This window comes from Nerophis ophidion, linkage group LG11, assembly GCF_033978795.1.
Source record: "Nerophis ophidion isolate RoL-2023_Sa linkage group LG11, RoL_Noph_v1.0, whole genome shotgun sequence".
Lineage (NCBI taxonomy): Eukaryota > Metazoa > Chordata > Actinopteri > Syngnathiformes > Syngnathidae > Nerophis > Nerophis ophidion.
In genome coordinates, this window is record NC_084621.1 from 36,391,770 (window position 1) to 36,416,039 (window position 24,270).

At 41.5% G+C, this 24,270-nt stretch overlaps 1 protein-coding gene across 1 annotated transcript; it reads right to left on the reverse strand.

The window, feature by feature from the left end:
• Positions 1-1,341: 1,341 nt before the first annotated feature.
• On the reverse strand, positions 1,342-13,079 carry LOC133561996 (RNA-binding protein 12B-like). Its single transcript, XM_061915766.1, has 2 exons — positions 12,956-13,079; positions 1,342-3,368 (listed from the first exon to the last, which is right to left on the reverse strand). Exon 2 carries the CDS (start codon positions 3,344-3,346, stop codon positions 1,505-1,507), a length of 1,842 nt encoding a protein of 613 aa, XP_061771750.1. The 5' UTR covers positions 3,347-3,368; positions 12,956-13,079; the 3' UTR covers positions 1,342-1,504.
• Positions 13,080-24,270: the final 11,191 nt, after the last annotated feature.

Below are 24,270 nucleotides of genomic sequence, written 5' to 3' on the forward strand. Positions count from 1 at the left end.
AAATTGAGCTACAGCTGTATGAATAACATGCAACAAATCATTTCAAACCACAACAAAGCAATTGCAAAAGGACTGCCTACCCCCAGACTAAACGACTCTGAAACCAATAATGAATGTAACTGTCGCAAGAAACCTGATTGCCCTCTCAACGGAAGGTGCTTACAGACATCAGTCGTTTACCAAGCAAAGGTAATACGCAAGGACATTAACACATCCGACACGTACGTAGGATTAACCGAAGGAGCGTTCAAAACAAGATGGAATAATCACAACGCCTCCTTTAGAAACCAGACTTTGCAGAATTCTACAGAACTCAGCAAACACATTTGGAACCTCAAAGACAATAATGTTGAATATTCAATAACATGGCAAATTCCTGCATCCAGCACACCTTACAACAGTGGTAATAAAAGATGCAACCTATGCTTAAAAGAGAAACTGTTTATTATATATCATCCAGATCTATCATCCCTCAACAAACGCAGTGAAATCATTTCAACATGCCGCCACAGACGGAAACACCTCCTAGGTAACACATGAGCCAATCACCACACCCTACGCCTGCCTGTACCCACCCACTCTGTGCTCTATATAAACCATTGTATGTGAATGCTTCCATTAAAATCTCCTGATGATTGAGGGAACCCCTCATGAAACAGATCTGTAGAGATGAAGTAGTCTTGTGATTTTTTTTCCCACACCTACATATATATATATATATATATGTCTTGACTTTATTAATTCATGCTTGCAGTTGAGCCAAGGCCCTATATATATATATATACATATATATGTATATATATATATAGGGCCTTGGCTCAACTGCAAGCATGAATTAATAAAGTCAAGACATATACATATACATATATATATATGTATACACATACATCCACACACACTGCAAGTGTGTATACAAAACAGAGGGTTTTTTGAAGATTATTGAGGGCTTTGAAGGCTACAATGGTGACTCCCACTAGAATTATCTTTAAAACTCTAAAAAAAAAAAAAAGTGTTCTTCTCTCATTATTGAGAACGATAGGCAAAATTCCTAAAAATTAATTCAGTTACCCTTTATGCTTTCCGAAGACTTATTTTACTGAGGCAAACAGAAACATACTTGTGAGTTTGATGTATTTTTAATGACAGAACAGTATTAAACATACAGTTAGGGACATTGTATAATATACAAACAGTACCACAACTAAATCAAATTAAATTCAATGTATGTAAAATAGGAATTGCATTTTTATTTTTTTTATTTTTTTTTTTACAGGCGACAGCTTTGACTTCCCCCAAAAATACAATGACAGTAAAACAATAGTTTCTAATAATAAAAAAGAATAAAATACAAAGTCTTTTATTGATCCCTGGGGGAAATTCAGCAAAAATAATCACAGCATACAGCAAGAAAATAAAAAAAAATGTTTCCCATCAAAAAACAATTTATGGGGTTCAAACAAGAACAACACTTGAGCCTGCCTAATGTCAAAAACCCATGTTACTTTCACACAAACTTCAGTTGGATTTTTCGAGCACCTACTGGCCTTCCACTCAGCTCCTTAATTGCTACTGCAGCCTCCTGCCGGGTCTCAAATACCACAGTTGCAGTACCTTTAGTTAATCCACTCTTGTCGTACTGCAATGACACCGACCCAGGGATGATACGATACCCATGGCAAAAATCATAGATTTCTTCCATTTTTACTTGGAATGGTAAATTAGACAACTTTACACAGGTAGGACCACTGAAACGCTGCTCTTGTAGACCACCGCTAACATGACAACCATTGCCTCTGTCAAGTGAGACCCTGTAGTCTCCATATGACACATCATAACCTCTTTGGCCTTGAGGCCCAGCATTCATAGGCATATCAGCAGGAAGATCTTTGAAGTCAGGGTACTCGCTGGCACCAGCCCCAGAGAACTGATCAAATCTTCTCTGTGGACTTTGAAACGCAGGTGGCTCAGTGCTCAATTGCCGCATCTGGGCCTTTGATATACATTCGAGGGCAACCTCCGCACCAAGATATCGCTGTCCATTGAGAGTGAGGGCGCCCATGGCTGCTGACTCAGAAGGAAAGACAACCAAGGCTTTCCCGATTCCTGCGCCTGTATTGTCATGTAGGAGGAGCACATCATCTTCTGTGATGCTGAACCCAAGGAAGAAGTCCATAACCTCAACTTTCCGTACATCGTAGGGAAGATTCTGTACATACAGGCACACCTTCTGCATGTCAGGATGTCTGGGGAAAGATGGTGGACTTCCATTAAACCTTTGTGTGTTTTCAGAAGGGCTGACACTGGTACTATTTTTCTCCAAAATAGATATCATTTTTTCTCTTGAAATGGAGCGGGTATGAATCCATCGATTAAAAAAGGATTTTTTCTCCTGGGCTGTTGCCTCACGGTACTCTCGCAGGGTCTTGAACAGCACAAAAGCAGACCTAGTTTTGCGATCATCTGCGGTAACAAACAAGATCTGGTCATCCGCAAGGTTTGCGTGGCGAAATAGTCTTTTCATGTCTTCTTTCTCTACTGCAAAAGACAGATTTTCCACGAGAACACAGAACTCCTCACGAGAGGATGAGGAGCGCCTCATCTGACCTGTAGGAGATTGGGACCTCATATTATGTTGAAAATTCAGTGGAACCTGTAACGGTGATGCTCGTCTTTCATGCTGGCCATCTGTCCGCAGCCAATCCTGTTCGCATGTTGAACTAACCTCCACATAGCGAGAACCAATGTACTCCCTATCCTTTTTCAGGGCTTCCTGTACTTCCTCATAGCTGAAAAATTTTACTAGACACATCCCGTTGTTTTTTCCGGCCTGATTTTTCATCAGAGTCATGTTAACGATACGTAAACCATTGAAAAACTCATAAAGATCTCTTTCAGTCACAGTGTATGGCAGTCCTTTGAGAAAAACCCAGGTAGACTTGTCATTTGATGAGGATCTCTTTTGGCGGGTCGGGGGGGCGATCTCACATCGACTTGCTGCTCTTGTGCTTGCGTCAGAGTCCATGGATCGTCGGGCATGCCTGCCATTGTCTTCATTGTGGCTCTTTTGAATTGTCTCCACCTTTTTTGCGCTTTTTTCAAGTAAAGTCTGCATCTCGGTTTTGCTACTGAGCAGCAAAGTAACACGCCCCCCCCTAATTTGACCCCCTGATCGGGTCATGGCTCTCCTCGCATCTTCATCAGAAGCAAAAATAATAAAAGCTTCTTCCCTCTCCCCGCCAATTATGTGTACTCCGCCGTCTGGAATTTTGAGGCCGGTGAAGAACTTGCGAATATCCTGAGAACCAGCAGCAATCCTCAATCCCTGTAAACGGATGACGACTGCCATGCTGAAGCACAAACAACAGCACCTGCAGACAAAAGGGTATAGAATAGCATTATTCCCAAAAGAGCTTTCAGCTCTGCGCTTCCTACCATTCCAATGTCACCACAGAACCTCATAAGAAATGCCATCTGAGGATTTTCATTAGACAAGAAAAGGGTCTAAAAATGTGTGACACTCCAAAGCTCAAAATGGTAAGAGGAACAACTTGTGTGGACAATGTCTCACCACAAGATGATTTATGTTATGTTAAAACCTAAAGTGGATCAATAACATTCCTGTCAATCACACCATTATTGTCAAATATGCAGATGGAAAATGCCTTCAGATGCAACCAACTTTCCCCAAAATGTTCCCGTCAACAGAGAACTCTGTCATAGCCTCAGTGGTACAATCCTCCATCCAAGATTGACGAGCCATCCGGAAGTTGTCCAAGAATAGAGTACACAACAAAGGAGCCCTTCATTCCCATTGCTGCAGCATCATTACAGCAACATCCATCCATCCATTTCCTACCGCTTGTCCGTTTTGGGGTGGCAGGGGGTGCTGGAGCCTATCTCAGCTGAATCCGGGCGGTCGGCGGGCAACATAAGAACTGGAAAACATCCCCAAGAATTGTGACAGTACACGAGCGTGTTCTATAATAAAGCCCATTAAACAGCAGCTCTCTGGAAGCATATATTTCAAGGCGAAAAAGAACCCGAGTCTATGTTTCGAATTTCCTCCATTTCCTATACCACTTGTCCTTATAAGGGTCACAGGTATGCTTGAGCTAGATCGGCTAACTGTGCACCATATAACTGCTCATATAGATAAACAACTATTCAAATCTATATACAATTCTGTCTCCAATGCAGCATTTCTGTAAACTCCACACATTACATCCTACAATTCATACTCACAACAAAATGGACAAAACTCAATTCTATTCATTGTACAGTATTTTCAAGTGTAACTCTCACACAATAGAAAAGAGAAGTTACCACATATGAGGGACCAAAAGGGTACACCATCACAAAACACAGATTAACAACAACCTTGTATTCAATGGTGTATATACTGCTCTGATTTTATAACAGTATCACCCCAATACTGCATCCACAACACAGACGTTGGCTGCAAGATTAATACAATTTTAATCAAAAATTAGGATAGTCTTATGCGATAGTAACATTCATATCAAGCACTTTCACAACCAACAATCAGCCAACCACCAGGTAGGGAACGAAAGATTAAGGTTTAATTAAGATGGCTGCATGACGAGCAAACAAGTGGCTGGTATTAACTTTTGCAACAGACAACACATGTAAGAGTGAGTCGTAACGTTGAGAGCAGAGGGTGACAGTGCGGTGGTTTTTGGTGGTCACAACCAGGCGCAGTGGTCGCCAATCCAGGACATTCCTGTTGGTGTTCTCCCATGCAGCACACCTCGCTGCTTTCCAGACACGCACACTGCCGGCCCCAAACCAGGTCGAGCTCAGTCCAGGAAATGTGACTAACTGACCAGCCCTAAAGACACTCCACCTTTACCCTCATCCACCATCGCTCGCCTGCAATGGGAATGTTTCTTTTTAATTTTATAATTTATTAAAAAAAAGAAGAAACAAAAAAATGCATGTATATAAGGATTGACAACCTCAAGTAATCATTCCAGTGTCTAAAAAACCCACAATCTCCTCCCTCAATAATTATCGTCCCGTGGCACTCACCCTCATCATAAGGAAGTGCTCCAAGAGGATGGTAAAGGAAAACATTGTCTCTAGACCCCCCCATCCGACCACCACCACCACCACCACTACATTCGACCCGTACCAGTTTGCTTATCACCCTAACCGTTTCACAGAGGACACCACCTCCTCTGAATTCCACCTGAGCTTAGAACATCTGGAAAGGAAGGACACACACATGCAGATGTTTCTGGACTTCAGCTCGGCGTTCAACAGAATCATCCCGCAGCACCTGGTGAGCAAACTGGCGCCTCTTGGATTCAGCGACCCCCAATGCAACTGACTGTTTGACCTCCTCACAGACAGACCCCAGTCTGTGAAAGTGGCGACAACACCTCCACTGCCATCTCCCTGAGCAACAGCTCCCCTCAGAGCTGTGTCCTGAGTCCGCTGCTGTTCAAACCGATGACCCATGCCTGCTGCGCCAGGTCCACTACTAATCACATTATGAAGTATGCGGATGACACTACAGGGAGGAGGTGAAACATCTGGTTGATTGGTGCAGAAGCAACAACCTGGTCCTGAACATTGACAAGACCAAAGAGATAATCATCGACTTCAGGAGGAACCAGCCCAGCCCCACTCCACTCTTCATCAACAGCACATCAGTGGAGAAGGTAAGCAGCACCAAGTTCCTGGAAGTGCAGATAAGCACCCAACCCACTATTCTCACCACATTCTACAGAGGCACGTTAGAGAGCCTACTGACCAACTGCATCTCTGTCTGTACTGGAGCCAGCAGTACCTCAAAGTCTGCAGAGAGTGGTGAGGATGGCGAAAAAGATAATCAGGATTCCTCTTCCTCCTATCCGGGTGATCGCAAAAAGCCGTTGCCTGACCAGGGCTCAGAAAATCAGTAGAGACGCCTCCCACACCCACCAAGGACTGTTTTCACTGCTGGACTCTGAAAGGAGGTTCCACAGCCTTGTAACAGCTTCTTCCCTCAAGCCATAAAACTCATGAACGCATCAAAATAATCACCTCACCCCACAAAATGGGTTACCTTGCTGGACTATACAGACAATATGACATACATCCATAAACGTGGTTGCATATGCAAAAGTGCAATATATTTATCTGTACAGTATCTATATCAGCACCTTCCTATGTAAATGCAAACACTCTGCACTTTATTGCTCTTTTACTCTGCACTACAACCAGCTAATGCAACAAAATGTTGTTCTTATCCGTACTGTAAAGTTAAAATTTGAATGACAATAAAAGAAGTGAAAGTCTAAGTCTGTTTGAATACAATTCCAAAAGCTTGGCACACCTATCTTTGGCCAGTTTTGCCTATTTCTCTTTGCAGTACTTGCCAAACTCCATCAAGTTGGATGGGAAGTGTTGATTTTTATCCAGGCTGTCTCTGTACATGGCCGCATTCATATTTGTCTAGTCGGGGAGGTGCCCAAGAACCCGATGGTCACTTTGTCAGAGATACAGCATTTCTCTGTGGAGACAGGAGAACCTTCCGGGAGGACAACCATCTCTACAGCAAACCACCAATCAGGCCAGTATGGCATAGTGGCCGGTTGGAAGCCATTCCCTCATAAAAGTTTGCTAATGTGTGCCTGAAAGACTCTCAGACCATGAGAAATACAAATGCTCTGGTCTGATTAGATAAAGATTGAACTGTTAGGCGGGAATGCCAGGCGTCATGTTTGGAGGAAACCAGGCACCGCTCATCAACACAACCGATACCATCCCAATAGTGAAGCGTAGGGGTGGCAGCTTCATGCTGTGGGGATGATTTTCAGCAGCAGGAAGATAGCGGGAACGACAGCGACGGCCTGGATGAAAACCAAGGCTTCTAAACCGATCTGACAGCGCTTGAGAGGTGCTGCAAAGAGGACTGGGCGAAACTGCCCGACAGGTGTGCCAAGCTTGTGACATTGTTTTCAAATAAACTTGAGGCTGTAATAACTCCCAAAATGCATCAACAGAGTACTGAGCAAACGCTGTAAATACTTATGTACATGTGATTTTTTTTAATTGAATTAAAGAAAAAGCATTTTAGATTTTAATTATGTGGTATTATCTGTATAATTTTGAGGACAAAACTTAATTTATTCCATTTTGGCAAAAATGCTGTTAACAAAATGTGGAAAAAGTGAAGCGCTGTAAATACTTCACAGAGCGGACGTCACGCATGCCAAACCTCCAAGGTCCACAGAATAGAATAGAGAGCAGAAGTGCCCAAAGTTGCGACGACAGTAACAGCAAACCTGCACCAAGTGACACCATATCTAGCCATTTCTCAAAGGCACAACACAATATCTGATGCAAAAACGGCATATTTTTGGCCAATTATTTATATATATATATATATATATATATATATATATACATACACAGTGGGGCAAAAAGTATTTAGTCAGCCACCAATTGTGCAAGTTCTTCCACTTAAAATCATGACAGAGGTCTGTAATTTTCATCATAGGTACACTTCAACTGTGAGACACAGAATGTGAAAAAAAATCCAGGAATTCACATAGTGGGAATTTTTAATAATTCATTTGTACATTATGGTGGAAAATAAGTATTTGGTCAGCCATTCAAAGCTCTCACTGATGGAAGGAGGTTTTGGCTCAAAATCTCACAGTACATGGGCCCATTCATTCTTTCCTTAACACGGATCAGTCGTCCTGTCCCCTTAGCAGAAAAACAGCCCTAAAGCATGATGTTTCCTCCCCCGTGCTTCACAGTAGGTGTGGTGTTCTTGGGATGCAACTCAGTTTTCTTCTTCCTCCAAACACGACAAGTTGAGTTTATACCAAAATGGGTAAAAGACATGCACCTGGGGATAGGTTGATTGGCAACACTAAATTGGCCCTAGTGTGTGAATGAGAGTGTGAATGTTGTCTGTCTATCTATGTTGGCCCTGCGATGAGGTGGCGACTTGTCCAGGGTGTACCCTGCCTTCCGCCCGATTGTAGCTGCGATAGGCGCCAGCGCCCCCCGCGACCCCGAAAGGGAATAAGCGGTAGAAAATGGATGGATGGATGGATGGGTACATGGATGATACAGCAGAGGATTGGGAGAATGTCATGTGGTCAGATGAAACGAAAATAGAACTTTTTGGTATAAACTCAATTCGTCGTGTTTGGAGAAAAAATAATACTGAGTTGCACCCAAAGAACACCAAACCTACTGTGAAGCATGGGGGTGGAAACATCATGCTTTGGGGCTGTTTTTCTGCTAAGGGGACAGGACGATTTATCCGTGTTAAGGAAAAAATGAACGGGGCCATGTATCGTGAGATCTTGAGTCAAAACCTCCTTCCATCAGTGAGAGCTTTGAATGGTTGTCCAAATACTTATTTTCCAACATAATTTATAAATAAATTATTTAAAATTCCTACAATGGGAATTCTATGATTTTTTTTCACATATTGTCTTTCACAGTTGAAGTGTACCTATGATGAAAATTATAGACCTCTGTCATTATTTTAAGTGGTAGAACTTGCACAATCGGTGGCTGACTAAATACTTTTTTGCCCCACTGTATGTATGTATGTATGTATGTATGTATATGTATATATATATATATATATATATATATAAATTAGTTGTCCAAAAGTACGCAGTATAGTACAGGCTCTTCGTGAACAATTCCCATTAATGGGCCGCGGTTTTTCAGTTTTGCAGGTAATCTTGTGCGTGTAGCTGTGCTAGCATTCACATTAAAATGAAAGATAGGAAGTGTACGCATGTCAGTGCCACAGTCTACTCGACAAATGCAGCGCATCATGCTGCCTAGCAGGAATCATGGCTAGCGGAGTCATGGCCAGTGAACGCTGTAAACTTATCATTAGCTAGAAATCTCGCCCTGAATGCTTTATAAAAATAATATCAAAAGTTTCCTTCTCGGTAAAACATTTATTTGTGGTCTTAATTTGTGTAATTTAAATACAATACACAAACAAGCTTAATTATGATAGTTTTGACAGCTCGCCCTTCTCTCAAAATGGACTATTGCATCTTACTGCACATGGGCAGATTTGATTCAAGACATAAAAACGCAAATTTTTGTTTCGAGAGGTTTTAAGAAGGCAAAAGAAGTGTAGCGATGAGGAACGGTGCTATGAACTAACTTTTTTTTGTTGAATATAAAAAAAATCCATAAAATTTGTAATTTAGCTATGTGGTATATTGTACACTTGCTTATGTTTTCAGAAAGCATCGCTTAGTTATATAACATATATAACAGTATACTGACCTATCTTTAACCATCTGTAAAGCATAGAATGTCACAATGGCCCATGTATAGGGATGTAACGGTACACAAAAATTTTGGTTCGGTACGTACCTCGGTTTAGAGGTCACGGTTCGGTTCATTTTCGGTACAGTAAGAAAACAACAAAATAAACATTTTTTGGTTATTTACTAAATTTGTAAACAATGGCTTTATCCTTTCAACATTGGGAACACGAAAATAATTCTGCCCATGTTAATCCCCATTAAACTGCCTCAAGTTGTTGCTTTGATTAAATAAAATGACAAAATCTTTCTTCTACATATAAAAAGTGCAACATTAACTAGTTTCAAATCAACTCATCATGCTTAATTTATTACAGCATTTGGGAAGCCTGTAGTTGACTTTTATTATGTAAATGTTGTATTTTTGTCCACATGTGATAGCAGGGACCCTGCCAATCAAAACTAGGCTGCTACATTACTAATGATTAATATAACTATAGCTGAAAAAATACTACAATGGCAATAGGAGAGACTATTCATCCCTGGAACATCATGGACTTCATGTTAGTTCATGTGAAATAACACAGACAAGGCTTTGCTGCCCCTAACACACACACACGCGCACACACACACACCCACACACAGCAAAGTGAGCTAACGTTACGCTAAAAGCTAATTAGCCTTTACCTCAAGCCAGAACTGCGAGCGAGCTGAGCTGCAATTTAAGTTTCTAGAAGGTCAACGGGCTCATAGTGATGCTAGAAGTAGTTGTGACTAGGAAGTGTTTTTTATCATTTGGGGAGAGCACGATGTCCGCTGCTAAACACATATCTGCTCGACGCTGAAGCATTGAGAACATGCGAATACGTACTGCTGATTAGTTTTGTATATAACCAATCAGGTGGTTGTGTGGACGCGACAATGGTGGGTGCTCAGACAGAGGCAGAAAGCAGAGCAGCTTGTTAAGACATTAGCTTACAAACTCGTTCGATACACCTCCGAACCGGACCGAAAACCCCGTACCGAAACGGTTCAATACAAATAAACGTACTGTTACACCCCTACCCATGTATGTCCTTTTTTGTGTATTTTACTCCTCACTTACACTCTATTTTTACACATTTTCTAACATAGAGTGTTTGCATCTGTTATTCAATCTATAATTACATTCTACATTATTTTTTTAATGTGTTGATTGGGGAATTAGCCACCTGCCATTTGAAATATATATTTCTACATACATACATATACACACAAATAAATTAATATCAGGGCTGTTAAAAATAAAAGTATCTTGTGATTAATCCAAAAAAATATTGCATTAATCATCAACACTGATTACTCAGATTTTTTTTTTAATCATTAGACCGTCCTAATATATACACTCATACATCATTGAACCACTATTACTACTGTGAGAAGCACAGAGTATTGCTTGTGGAATGAGCCTTAATATGCACATAAGTATGTGCCAATGAATATTTTTCTGTTTTCATTATGCAATGGTATATTTATTTCCAGAGGTGGGTAGTAACGCGCTACATTTTCTCCGTTACATCTACTTGAGTAACTTTTGGGATAAATTGTACTTCTACGAGTAGTTTTTATGCTACTTTTATTACTCCGCTCCATGTATCTACATTCAGCTCACTACTCGCTCCTTTTTTTATTGATCTGTTAATGTTTGTTTCGGTTTATGACAGACCTTCAAAGTAATATAGTATACAAAGTCACTGGTGACGTTGACCAAACAAACAGAGCCAGGTGGTTACATGACCCGACTTAAACAAGTTGAACAACTTATTGGGGTGTTACCATTTAGTGATCAATTGTACGGAATATGTACTGTACTGTGCAATCTACTAATACAAGTTTCAATCAATCAATCAAAAGTGTAAAGGAAAAAAGACACTTTTTATTTCAACAGTACTTCCCGTCAAAAGCCTAAAGACTGATCGCACAGTTCCTATCTTCACAATCAAAGTGCCGCTCCATCGCGCCTGCGCTAACAAAATAAGAGTCCGAAAGCCAGAGCAAACAACCTAGCAAGCTACGGAGTTTGCCGCCAATGTATTTCTTGTAAAGTGTATTTAAACGAATATGGAAGCTGGACGAATAAGATCCCAAAAACCAACGACTTTTATGTGGTATTAGACAGAAAAGAGGAACTTTTTTTCTCTTCCATTTGAAAACGTGGACGTTATCAGCACTGTCTGATTCCAATCAATGCAAGTCATCAGAATCAGGTAATACACCAACTTATATTCTTGTCTTCATGAAAGACAGGAATCTATGTGTTAAACATCATGTATGTATATTCATTAAAACACCTTTAACATGTCAACAAAAACGGCAAATTAAATAAATATAAATTATATACTGTATATATAAATGTATGTATATATATATATATTTCTATATATATATATATGATATGTGTGTGTACGTATATGTATATATGAGGTAGATCACCCACTTGGTAATTTATTAAGTAATTGATAAACGTTGAAAAACTTATTGGGGTGTTACCATTTAGTGGTCAATTGTACGGAATATGTACTGTACTGTGCAATCTACTAATACAAGTTTCAATTATTTAATCAATCAATGAATGCCTACTAAGCCTATGGTGCTGTTAAGTTATTGTGGCTCAATGTGCCTTAATTTTTTTTATTTTAATGTACTATTATTTAATATATATTATTGTTTTAGTTGCTTAAGAGATATTACTGGCTCTGAATTTGCTAATTGTTTTTTTATGTTTTTGTGCGTTATTTGTTGCCGTAATCATTAAACAATCAGGTTACTCATCAGTTACTCAGTACTTGAGTAGTTTTTTCACAACATACTTTTTACTTTTACTCAAGTATATATTTGGGTGACTACTCTTACTTTTACTTGAGTAATAAATCTCTAAAGTAACAGTACTCTTACTTGAGTACAATTTCTGGCTACTCTACCCACCTCTGCTTATTTTTAGGTACGTCAATTTTATTTCATTATTTAAGTTTTTTTTTAAGTTTACTTTAAAAAAAAAAAAGCCTTGCTAACATACCGCTGCTTAAAATACAATAAAAATAACTAATAATTAGTTATTTTTATAATTTATAATTAGTTATTATAACTAATTATTATTCACCATGACTAACTAATTAGTTATCCAACTAATTAGTTAGTCATGGTGAATAAACGTGATTTCTATATTGATAAATCATCAACAATAACTGTGCAGCCCCCCCCAAAAACGTAGGTACATGCAAACCCGGAAATGTCCATTAAAGAAAATATTGCTAACATTCATCGTAACATCCACTTATTGCATTTCTCGTCACGATATAACAAACTCGGCGTCCTCCACACAGTCTGTGAAAAAACAGAACATGGTGCATTGATGACGTCACATGCACAAGTCCCCATCCGCCATTACACACACCCACTGTTTCCAGGCTACCATCATAATAAAAACGTTGTGGTGTATCCGATGCGTGGAAATGACTTTTCTTGACTGAACCTCAGTCGTTCCAAACAGGCTTCACGTTCCAAACAAACCAATGGTTTACGGAAAAAAAAAAGTAGCTAGCAAGCAGGCCATCTCGCTAATCCTTGCAAACACCAGACACTGGCGACAAACAGGCTTCAAATAGAGTCAATGTGACTACATAACCCCAACAGCCGACAACATAACTTACACAACTCAGGACTTTCGTCAAAGTATTTTGGGGGGAATAAGCAAAAATCGTTTAGCTGGACCACGATGTGCCTGCGTCTTCACCTCCCTTGTTGTTCGCTGTTTTCCTTGCTTGGAAATAAATGGCAATGAGTTGTAATAATTGTACACAGCGCCACCTACTGTCCGCGAAGAGCAACGCAAATGCAAAACATCCATCCAACCCTCCATTTGTTTACCGTTCAAATACAAAACAACACTATTTTATTGTATTCCAAGGTAAAAAATAAATAAGGGGTCGGGAACCTTTTTGGCTGAGAGAGCCATGAAAGCCAATTATTTAAAAAATGTATTTCCGTGAGAGCCATATAATATTTTGTCCAACATTTTTGGAGTATAATAAGTCACTTATTATTTTTAATAACATTGTTATTCTGAAGCTAACCAATAATAAATAAAGTACTTCTTACCATTAATGCGACTTTTTGAACAGGTGCGGTAGGAAACGGATGGATGGATTAAAATCCATGAGAATGTTTTATATTTTGAACGTTATTTTTAACACTGTGATTACCAGCGGAATTATTCATTACTTATCGTGTTAAGCAATGTCAGCTCAGATTTATCTAAAAGCCATTGCAGTCATCAAAAGAGCCACATCTGGCTGAGAGCCACATCTGGCTGAGAGCCACATCTGGCTGAGAGCCACAGGTTCCCTTCCCCTGCTCTAGACCTTCACTTTGTCCTTGCACAAACTAAAATGACCTCATCAGTTCTTATGAACACAGTTATGTTTAAATTACGTGTATATAATTAGCAGTGATAAGGAATGTGGCCCTAGTGTGTGAGTGTGAGTGTGAATGTTGTCTGTCTATCTGTGTTGGCCCTGCGATGAGGTGGCGACTTGTCCAGGGTGTTGGCCGCCTTCCGCCCAATTGTAGCTGAGATAGGCACCAGCGCCCCCTGCAACCCCAAAGGGGATAAGCGGTAGAAAAAAGGATGGATACTAATTGTTTATATACATGTTACAGGTTGTATACCCTTTATTATTTAATGTATAAAATGTGATGAATATTTAATGGTCCACAATTGAAACAAGCCTTTTGGCTTTTTGTGCCATCCATTTGCCTTTTTAAAGCATTACATGGATTCAATTCTTTAAGATGTCAATGAACTTCTCAATCAATCAATCAGTCAATTTCAACATTTCAGCTTTTCCCCCACAAAATAAATACAGCGGCTGATAGGAGCAAACACATAGCAATGCCCAGACGCTTTAAACACAGAAAATAATTCAGAACCAAATACTGTAAAGACAAAAACCCTAAAGCCTAAACAAATGCAAGAGTAAAATGTCGCAATTTAAAATGCTGCAATCACATTAATGTTACAAATAAAACACAGAAGCAATAAATGCTGCATTTAACAAAAAAACCCCACAAACAGCATGAAATAAATGCTGCATGTTCACGGGACAGAACAAAAGGGTGGATTTTTGGCATTTGCAGCACTTTTTATTTTGCATTTATGTTTTCAAATCCTGCAGCATTTATGTAACTGCATGCAACAAATTAAGCATCACTTTCTTTCTGTGGGTCAATAGAAAATACTTTAATAATTGCCAATACAAACAACCTGCACAATAGAACTATACATACATTAGAGCAATTGTTAAAAAAGGTAAAACTATAGTCCGCTGTTATATGTTGAGTACAGTATAAATATATATTAATTAATGTAATGTACGTTTCTACATTAATTGCTTCTGTGAGTGATTAAAAAAAGCACATTACTTGACGGATTAAAATACAAACAACCTGTATATTGTTGCGTTCGGACCAGATCTTCTGCTGGTCAACCCCCAGGTTTTTTTGATGACACATACGCTGGTTTTAAATGAATCCCAGACAGAGTAGCTTATTTTGACCTTTATTCCAAAGCTTTGGGAGACCAAATCTATGCACGACACATTAAAATCGCATCGGCCTTTATTGTGCAATGACAATAAAAACCTATCCTATCCTATCCTATGGAAGTCCTGCCTTTTACACTATTTCGCTCCCCCCCCTCCCCTCCTTTCCTCTCCCTCCAGAGCGAATCAACATATCTATTCTCCTTCTAAGCCTGGGACATTTGAGATAAGAAGGGTGTTATGGCTGCTAGTTACATTCCAAGCTTCAAGGTCTACACATGCCCACCACTTAGCTGTTTTCAAATATGACTAGGATTTAAAAAGATATATATCCCCGCCAATCTTCTACACAAGATCTCTAACACAATTACAAAACTTCTAAAGCACCTGCCCCACATTAAAGTTTTAGCAAGCACTAAAATAAAAGCCTAGTTACATGGGAGATGGATGGATGGAGTCCACATCAAAGTCGTCATGGTCAGCGAGGGAAACAAGCAATTCTCGAAAGTCATCACTTTGCTTGACCCCCTTCAGAGACATAGCAAACCCAGAAACAGGGTGGGGTTGACCTTCTACGGCTCTAACAATGATGCGGGTGCATAGAGACCTAGCACAAGGTGCGATAAAGCAACCCCATGAGCTAGATTGGCCAAGAAAACTGCAAAGGAGACCAGGACAGACTTAATTAGGTCAGTACATCTGCCAAAAGTGCCTTGAAGCCAATCTTTGAAGGGGTCAGAGACTCCGGACACTTCAGTAAGTTCCTTAGACAGGGCTTGGAGGCCCTCTAAGGCCCTCTGGACCGAGCCATCGGGGGCGGTGTTTTTAGGATTGAAGGTACAACATTGGTCACCAAACATTGCACACACACCTTCTTCCTTGGCTAGGATGTGGTCAAGGGCTATGCGGTTCTGGATGGCCATGAGGGAGGCCGGGGCAAGTTGTTCAACAAGTCCCTCAACAGCGTCACGAGTCAGATTGGTCAGTCTCAACCGATTATAAAAAACATAGTTAATGCGTTCTACATTTTTAGTAGCAGTCACAGGGAAAATAGCACCAATGATAGGAAGGTTCTCGAAACCTGCACAGGATTCACACCACAATTTATGTTGTCCGGGGACCCCCCTTGGTTGCCCTATTGCATCAAAGTAAACACTATCAGGGGTTCTCATCAAATCAAAAGGAGCCCCTTACACTCCTCCTAGATAGTCACTGTCGTCAGGAAGGAAGGACTGAGGAAGGAAGGACTGAGGCACAAGGACATTCGAACAAGGCTAAGTACCAGTCTGTCAGGGAATACTGCTGGGTGTAACATCCTGCCTTCCGTCTATCAAAATCAGGGTAATTCAGGTAACGAAACGGGGATCAACATCAAACATTTCACTTATTGTAACGACACCAATAGTTATGCTGAAAACAAGTAAGAGAAGTTGTATAATATTGAGTACATAGGCTGGTCTCAAGTAAGGATATATGATAGCTTTGGATATATGATACAGAAGTTGAGCAGATCTGGTAGATCTACACGACGGTAGACGGTAGCTCAACGGTAGATCTCTCTCGGCGTCTTCTTCTGGGCTGGGAGACAATGTGTGTAAGTTACTAAAGCCTCGCTCTTCTATGACCTGGGGGGAGAGGTTACAAGCACATCACCCCCTTCAGTGGCTACCAGTGAGTCTTCTGCCTGCTCCCGTTCTTCTTTAGATGCCTCAGGCTCAAAAGGCGCTGCTAGGGGGATGAGTGGGGCAGGTGATGTGGCGATGTCGGCAATGACATCTGCTGGAGATCTGTCAGGTTCTTCAGCAGGAGTGCAAAGGGAGAGGTGGTACCAGGTGTCCCGTTTACCCACCAGTCGAAGGGCGTGGGACGTCCGTTCCACGACCTTGAAGGGACCGGTCTATCTGAGCTCCGTCCACTTGCGCTTGATGACCTTGATCTTGACCCACTCAACGGGCGGAAGGGTTCCTTGAGGGGTGGATTGTTGCCCACGAATCTGTGCAGAGAAATTATTACACAAATTCTGAATTTGCTCAACGTACCATTTTGTTTTTAGGCTGATTCCTCCTTCCAGGGTGGTGGCTGGACCTGGGAAGGGCTGACCTGTGTGCAGTTCATAGGGTGAAAAACCAGTTTTGTTCATGGACGTTCGAATGGTCATTAAAGCCAATGGTAACCCGTCAACCCACTTCAATTTGGTCTGTGCACAGATTTTAGCCAATTTTGTCTTGATGTTTTGGTTCATTCCCTTGACCTTACCTTGGGACTGAGGATGGTACACCAAACCGAACCTGTGTTTTAGTCCGAGAGCTTTTTCGACCAAGGCTAAGTGAACATTTTTAAAATGGGTGCCGTTATCTGACCTACTCTTTTCGGGGAAACAATGTCGGGCTATTTGGCCATTAACAAGCCATTTAATTACTGATTTTGCGTTCTCTTTTGAGGTTGGGGTTGCTTCCGGCCAACCACTGTAATGGTCAGCGCAAGTCAGCAAATACATTTTCCCCTGTACCTGATTGATCATCTCAATGAAATCACAAACTTTACACAGATGTTACCTCACCTATTCCATATTCCAAATTAATCTACTAAACCACTATCGATGTGCAAAATCGTTATTTTCAAATAAAATTTAGTTATAACTTTCTACCTACTGAAAAATGTTAAAACTACTCCAATTCCCCCTTACGGCAAGCGCCCTGACAGCAGTCAAGCCTACATCAAATCATGGCACCTTCTACATTCCTGTTGTGACAACCAAGAGAGCAACAATTGGGAAACTTAGCCACCCTGCTAACCTAAACAATCGTATTCCTATCTTCTCCAAATTAAAGCCAACACCGAAGCCTATTAATAACACCATCAGGATGGGTCTGTTCAATGTCTGGTCTCTGAATAACACATCATTTCTAGTCAATGATTTTATTACCACTTCTAAACTTGACTTTGTGTTTTTACCTGAAAAATGTTAAAACTATGGAATGTGTCAGAGTCGGATGATTGTCGATTTTGTTGTAAGGAGTCTGAATCCACCCTCACCTCCTCCCCCTTCTGTTTCTGAAAAAGGGACTGTGTTTGTAGTACTATCACTCTCAGAAACATCTAAGAAAAAAGTCAGCTGATAGTCAAGTAAATTATTCAATATGGTGAAAGCGACAAAATATGCTTATAATTTATATTGACATAAATACTAGAAAAACACTAACCTTATAGCGGATACTTTTACAATAGTAATTTGACATTCTACCACACCTGGTGGCCACAATAATTCGTTAAATAAAGCTCATGTTGTAGAAAGTTGAATGATGCGGACACGTTTGTTACCGAATGCTTTCTATCAGACTTCTGTCTTGGCGACTTTGTGTATGTGAAAAGCAACTATAATTATTTGATATGCTTAAATGTCATGTGTACTTTTAGCTCCGCTGTTATGTATTTGCTAGCTCCTCGTAGCCTACAACCGGGGTGTCCAAAGTGCAGCCCATAGCTATGTGTTTAACAGACAAATCAAATCAAATCAAATCAAATCAACTTTATTTATAAAGCACATTTAAAATTTACCACAGGGGTAGCTAAAGTGCTGTACAATGGGCAGGTTAAAAGATAATACGAAGACCGAGCAAACAACACAATACAAACAGAACATGATAAAAAATAAATAAATAAAACATAAAAACATAAAAACAGGTTCACAGCAGGTGTATAATGGGGTGCCATTACAGGATGGATATCACTTAGTGTTAAAAGCCAAGGAATAAAAGTATGTTTTTAAGAGAGATTTAAAAACAGGAAGAGAGGAGGCTTGTCTAACACTCAGAGATAGGTCGTTCCAGAGCTTGGGAGCAGCAGCAGCGAAAGCTCTGTCACCTCTAACCTTCAGCCTTGTGTCAGGGACCGTCAGTAGCAGCTGATCGGCTGATCTTAGGGATCGAGTGGGGCAGTAAGGCTGAAAGAGGTCGGAGAGAAATGTTGGCGCAAATAGAAGGAGTTTAAAATTGATTTGATAACGCACAGGGAGCCAGTGAAAGGACGCTAATATAGGGGTGATGTGCTCACGTCTGCGGGTCTGTGTTAGCAGACGAGCAGCAGAGTTCTGCACGAGCTGCAGGCGGGCGAGGGAGGCCTGGGTAATGCCTACATACAGGGCATTGCAGTAGTCTAGACGATTCGAGATAAAGGTGTGAATTAATTTCTCGAGGTCATGTCCTAACAGAAGCGGTTTCACTTTCGCTATTTGGCGTGATTGATAAAAGCTTTTTTGAACGATGCTGCTGATTTTTTTTTCGAATATAAAATCTGAGTCGAACTTTACCCACAGGTTTGTGACACAGTCGCTGAGATACGGGGTCAGAGTGCCGAGATCAACGTTGGGGGAGGGAGAGCGACTTGGACCGAACAACATAACTTCTGTTTTGTCTTCATTTAGACTCAGGAAGTTAGCTGAAAGCCAGGCTTTGATGTCGTGTAGGCAGTCAATGAGACGTTGAACTTTTTTGTTTTGTGCCATGGGAAAATAGATCTGGCAATCATCGGCATAAAAATGAAATGCAATACCATACTTCCTAAAAATAGAACCAAGGGGGAGAAGGTAAAGCGCAGATAAGATTGGGGCAAGGATTGAGCCCTGGGGGACCCCGTGTTGTAGAGGAGCTGTGGAAGACATAAAACTGTCTATTTTTACACAAAAACTCCTGTCGGCTAGGTACGACCGGAACCAGTTGAGGGCGGCGCTCTTAATACCCCCACAGTTCTCAAGACGAGTGATTAAGGTGGTGTGGTCGACGATGTCGAACGCAGCAGACAGCTCTAAAAGCACCGGGACGACATATTTGCCAGAATCAGTTGACAGGAGGATATCGTTAAAAACTTTTAGAAGCGCTGACTCTGTGCTGTGGAGGGCTTTAAAACCGGACTGGAACAACTCAGTGATACCATTATCCTCTAAGAAGGGCAACAACTGACTGTAGACAACTTTCTCTAATATTTTGGAAATGTATGGAAGATTAGAGATAGGTCTAAGGTTAGAGAGGAGAGAGGGGTCGAGGCTTGGTTTTTTAAGTAGAGGTCGTACCACTGCATGTTTAAACTCTACTGGAACTATTCCAGAAGAGAGGCTACTATTGATAATGTTAAGGACACTTGATCCAATAGTAGCAAATACCTCCTTAAACAGGCGAGGTGGGAGGGCATCTGCAGGAGAACCAGAGGGTTTCATATGACTAACTGTGTCATTTAAAAAAGAAAAGAACCCCGGCTCAAACTGATGGAAAACAGAAGAGAAATGCAGAGGAACAGAAGGGTCATATGAAGGCTGGGATAAACTGGCTCTAGTTGACGCAATTTTGTCAGGGAAAAATTGGAGCCAATTTTCACAGAATTCAGAAGAAGCATCAAAACCAACAGATTTAGGAGCATCAATGACAATGTTAATAGTTTTGAACAGAACTCTGGGGTTGTTACAGTTATAAGATATAATCTGAGATAGATACTGTATATAGTCATCTCTGCTTTTACAGTCATCTGAAAGGAAAGCAGGCTTTCTCTAAAAATGGCAAAGGACACATGCATCCTGTCCTTTTTCCATCTTCTCTCTGCTCTTCTGCATTCACGCCTGGCTGCACGAGTGACGTCATTCAACCAGGGCTGAGGCGTGGCTTTAGAGCGGCGGCACTTGAAAGGAGCGATCGTGTCCAGTGTTTGTAAACAAATAGAGTTGAACCCAGAAACCAACTCTTCAGTATTTGGACATACAGAGGCTGCAGAATTATCATCACAAAGAGTTGAAAAAATGGACGAGAACATAGCAGGAGATAACAAATTAAACATGCGAGAGCGTTGAGGCGGAGCGCACAATTTAACCGGACACTGAGAGGGAATATCAAACAGGATCGGCATATGATCAGAGAACACAGCGTCGCAAATGTCCAAATTTAAAACACACAAAACCATAAGAGAGCACTAAATCGAGTGTATGCCAGCGTTCGTGTGTAGAACCACACACAGACTGTACAAAGTTAAAAGAGTCAATGACATTCAGGAAGCTCCTGGATAAAGGTTCATCTGGGCAGCAGGTGTGAATATTAAAATCACCAACAATTAGGACACAATCATATTTGGGGAGGATTTCGGCCAGAAATTCAGAAAAGTCATTTATAAAGTCTTTGTGGTACTTGGGTGGTCGATATACGACGGCACACAGGACGACATCAGAAAGACCCAGTTCAAACATGCATAGTTCGAAGCTTGAAAAGGAGGATTGCAGGTGGATCTGACGACATTTAAAGTCATTTTTAAAAACGACTGCTAATCCTCCTCCTTTTCGGCCGGACGACCGCGGACAATTAAAATAGGAACACTCCGGAGGCGGAAGTTCATTAAGAGCGGCGGACTCACCGACTCCCAGCCATGTTTCTGTCAAACAGAGGAGGTCCAGTCCGCGGGACACGTATAAATCCTTCAGGATAAATGTTTTGTTGGTCAAGGATCTTGCGTTAACAAGACCGAATTTAACGGGGGCCGGCGCGTCCAAGGCCGCTGCTAATCCAGGTGGGGCCCGACACACAGCCCGCAGGTGGCGGGAATTCACGCCGCGCCTCCGGGGGCGGGGACAGCAGGAGCGAGGCGGGCGAGATTCCCCCTGCGGACCGACGACGGGAATAATCCAGGACCCGGCGGGATCCAGCGAACACGGGTGCAGGAAGAAACCAGGCACTGGACCATACCTCCTTCGGGAAGCCACGGAAAGCCGGGGTAGGAGTGCCCTAACTCTCACCAGCTGGCTGCCACGTTTGCCGCGGCGCCGGTGGTGCTTTCGCGGGGGGGGGGGGGGCCAGTGGACGAAAAAGGAAAGCAGGAATCCGGCCAGGTGAGAATGATGACTTGGACGTCGAAAAACCAACGTCGAAGTTGATCATGTCCGTGTGAGAGGGACACAGATCCAACAGCGTCTGGCGATTATACACCAACGCTGACAGGGACAACAAAAAAAGTGAACAGCACACAAACAAACAGAGCTGACAGCAGGAGACGGCAGGCCACAGCACATACTGGCGCCATCTTGGATTTTCCCATCCAACTGTAACAATTGAAAATCTGGTATTTATGTGTCGGTTCAATCACTGGCAGCTACGCCTTGTTTCATCATTTGACCTAAGTCCTTGGTTTTGTAGGCGGGACAGAGACCAAGGGAACAATGTGGGACAGCATCTTATACCATACTAGTTCTTGCAAAGGTATGTCAACATCAGCAGCCACACCTTGAGTTCCAACACACACGTATATATATATATATATATATATATATATATATATATATATATATATATATATATATATATAAAGGAGCCAAAGGCCTCCTGGTATAAGTCGTCTAACTGGTTACCATAACATATGGCGGGTCGGGTGGTGGTACACACGGAAACAGCTCAGTCAGCCAGGGTTTTCACTGATAGAACAGTTGGAGCAGGAGTTGGGGTACTCAGCAGGTGTCAGCCATTCCTGGTGCTCCAGGCTGTGGTATGAGCTCATGCTCATGGAGGAGCCTTGATAGTGGTGTCGCAGCTTGGTGGTTGTATCGTCAGGTAACACCAGGAAGGTCCCTTCTGTGCGATATTGAATGTTAGGGTACAGTTCGTAAAGCAGGTCATTACCAAGCAGGCACGGTGTGTGCAGGTCGACCACAAAGGGGTGCTTCAGTGCGTGTCCAGCAATTTGAACCGGAAGTGGTTTGGTGACAGGTAACATTCTTGTGACCTCAGCCAAGCCTTCGACCTTCAAAAGGGAAGTACACAGTTTCTTTGGTACCTCTGCATTCAGAGATGAGTGTGTGGCACCAGTGTCAATCACGAACTGATAACATTGTCCATTGACACTTATGTCCAGCATGGGGCCTGTCTGTATTCCCTGCTGGGGCTTCTGCTGTGGGCGCCCTCTGCCACGCCTTCGTGTTTGTCTAGCGGCATGACGGGACCTTTCCCGTTCGGAAATGTTGGGACAGTCTTGAACCCAGTGATCAGGTTGGTCACAGCCGAAACAGTTTCCACCCCGGACTGGCCTTAAAGCATCGCGTTGTCCACCACCCGAGTCCATCTTTCTGGTCTCACGTCTGTTGAGGATTCTTTTCTCCGCCTGCTGGAGCTCAAAAGGAAGGTCACCCACTGCTGAATATACTTTAGCTGATCTTTGACCTTTCGGTTCTTTTGACATTTTTGCTTCAGTGATTTGTAAATTAAGGATTTGTTTCCTTGTTACTCTGTCACAGCCTTGTCGTTGTCCTCTTGCTTAGTCTAATTCTGCATATCACGTTTAAAATTACAGCGATAATTGTCTCATTAAATGTTAATCAATACCCCTATTTCAAAGATTATACCTACTACTTTGTATATATTTAAGTAACGTTTTAAATCAACGAAAGATTATCTATAAGTTAATGAGACTATCATTTGTATCTATCAGTTAGTTAGTTGTGCACTCTGGCTTCCTGTCGTGCATGATATTCTACAAAATAAAAGCATGCATTTATTTCAGTTATTCTTTGTAGTTTGCTCTCTGTCTGTTTACTTAAGCTCTCATAGCTCAGTATGTCCTCTGATTAGAATGTGTTTAACGTTTGGGGGACGATTTGTTATGACTGGAGCGGTAAGTGTGGCGACTTTCGTTTGTACTTTTTCTGCCCTCTTCAGACGCCCTTGTTACTAAGACACATTCCTTATCTCAAATGTCTCACCCAGAAGCACAGCTGTATTATATCAAACCTTAATAATAACAAACAACATTTATCATTCACTCTGACCTACACAAAATGGCCCGGGAGAGTGAAGTCACTGGGCTTCCCTGCCTCCCGCGACCCGACCTTCGATAAGTGGAGGAATAAATGGATGGATCATTCACTCATATGATTTCTGAACTAGGTATTATAACAACAACTATAAATACAAATGTATTTCAGCTTTAGGAGTTAACAACCAACCAAACAAACAAACAAACTTGCAGCGAACCACCACCAACAGCATACGCTGACACACGAATACCATTTACGAATACTTTAATTTGTCACTTTCTCATCCTTTCTTCAACTTGCTTTTTCATTTACAAACCACATCCTGTATCCCTCTCTTCCTTACACTTCACACAATGTTTCTATTTCTATTCTCCTCTCCTAGAAACCATTCACGTAAGGTTATAACCATCCATTCTCTTCACCTTCCCTTCAAACCTCTCCTGCTCTCTCTTTCTCTACGCTTCACTTTACCATAAAACTTCCAGTTACTTTTCTTAATTTACCAAACGTTTGAGTTCACTACTTTACGAGTGTTGTAAACTCCCTCTTAACCCTTTCAAGAAACGTTTTCTTTTTATTTCTTTTTTAACCTCCATCCATCCATTTTCTACTGCTTAATCCCCTTGGTTCCCAACTCAGCTAAAACCGG

Excerpts from the sequence above, each read along its gene's own strand:
- LOC133561996 (XM_061915766.1), bottom strand. The coding sequence starts at position 3,346 with ATGGCAGTCGTCATCCGTTTACAGGGATTGAGGATTGCTGCTGGTTCT.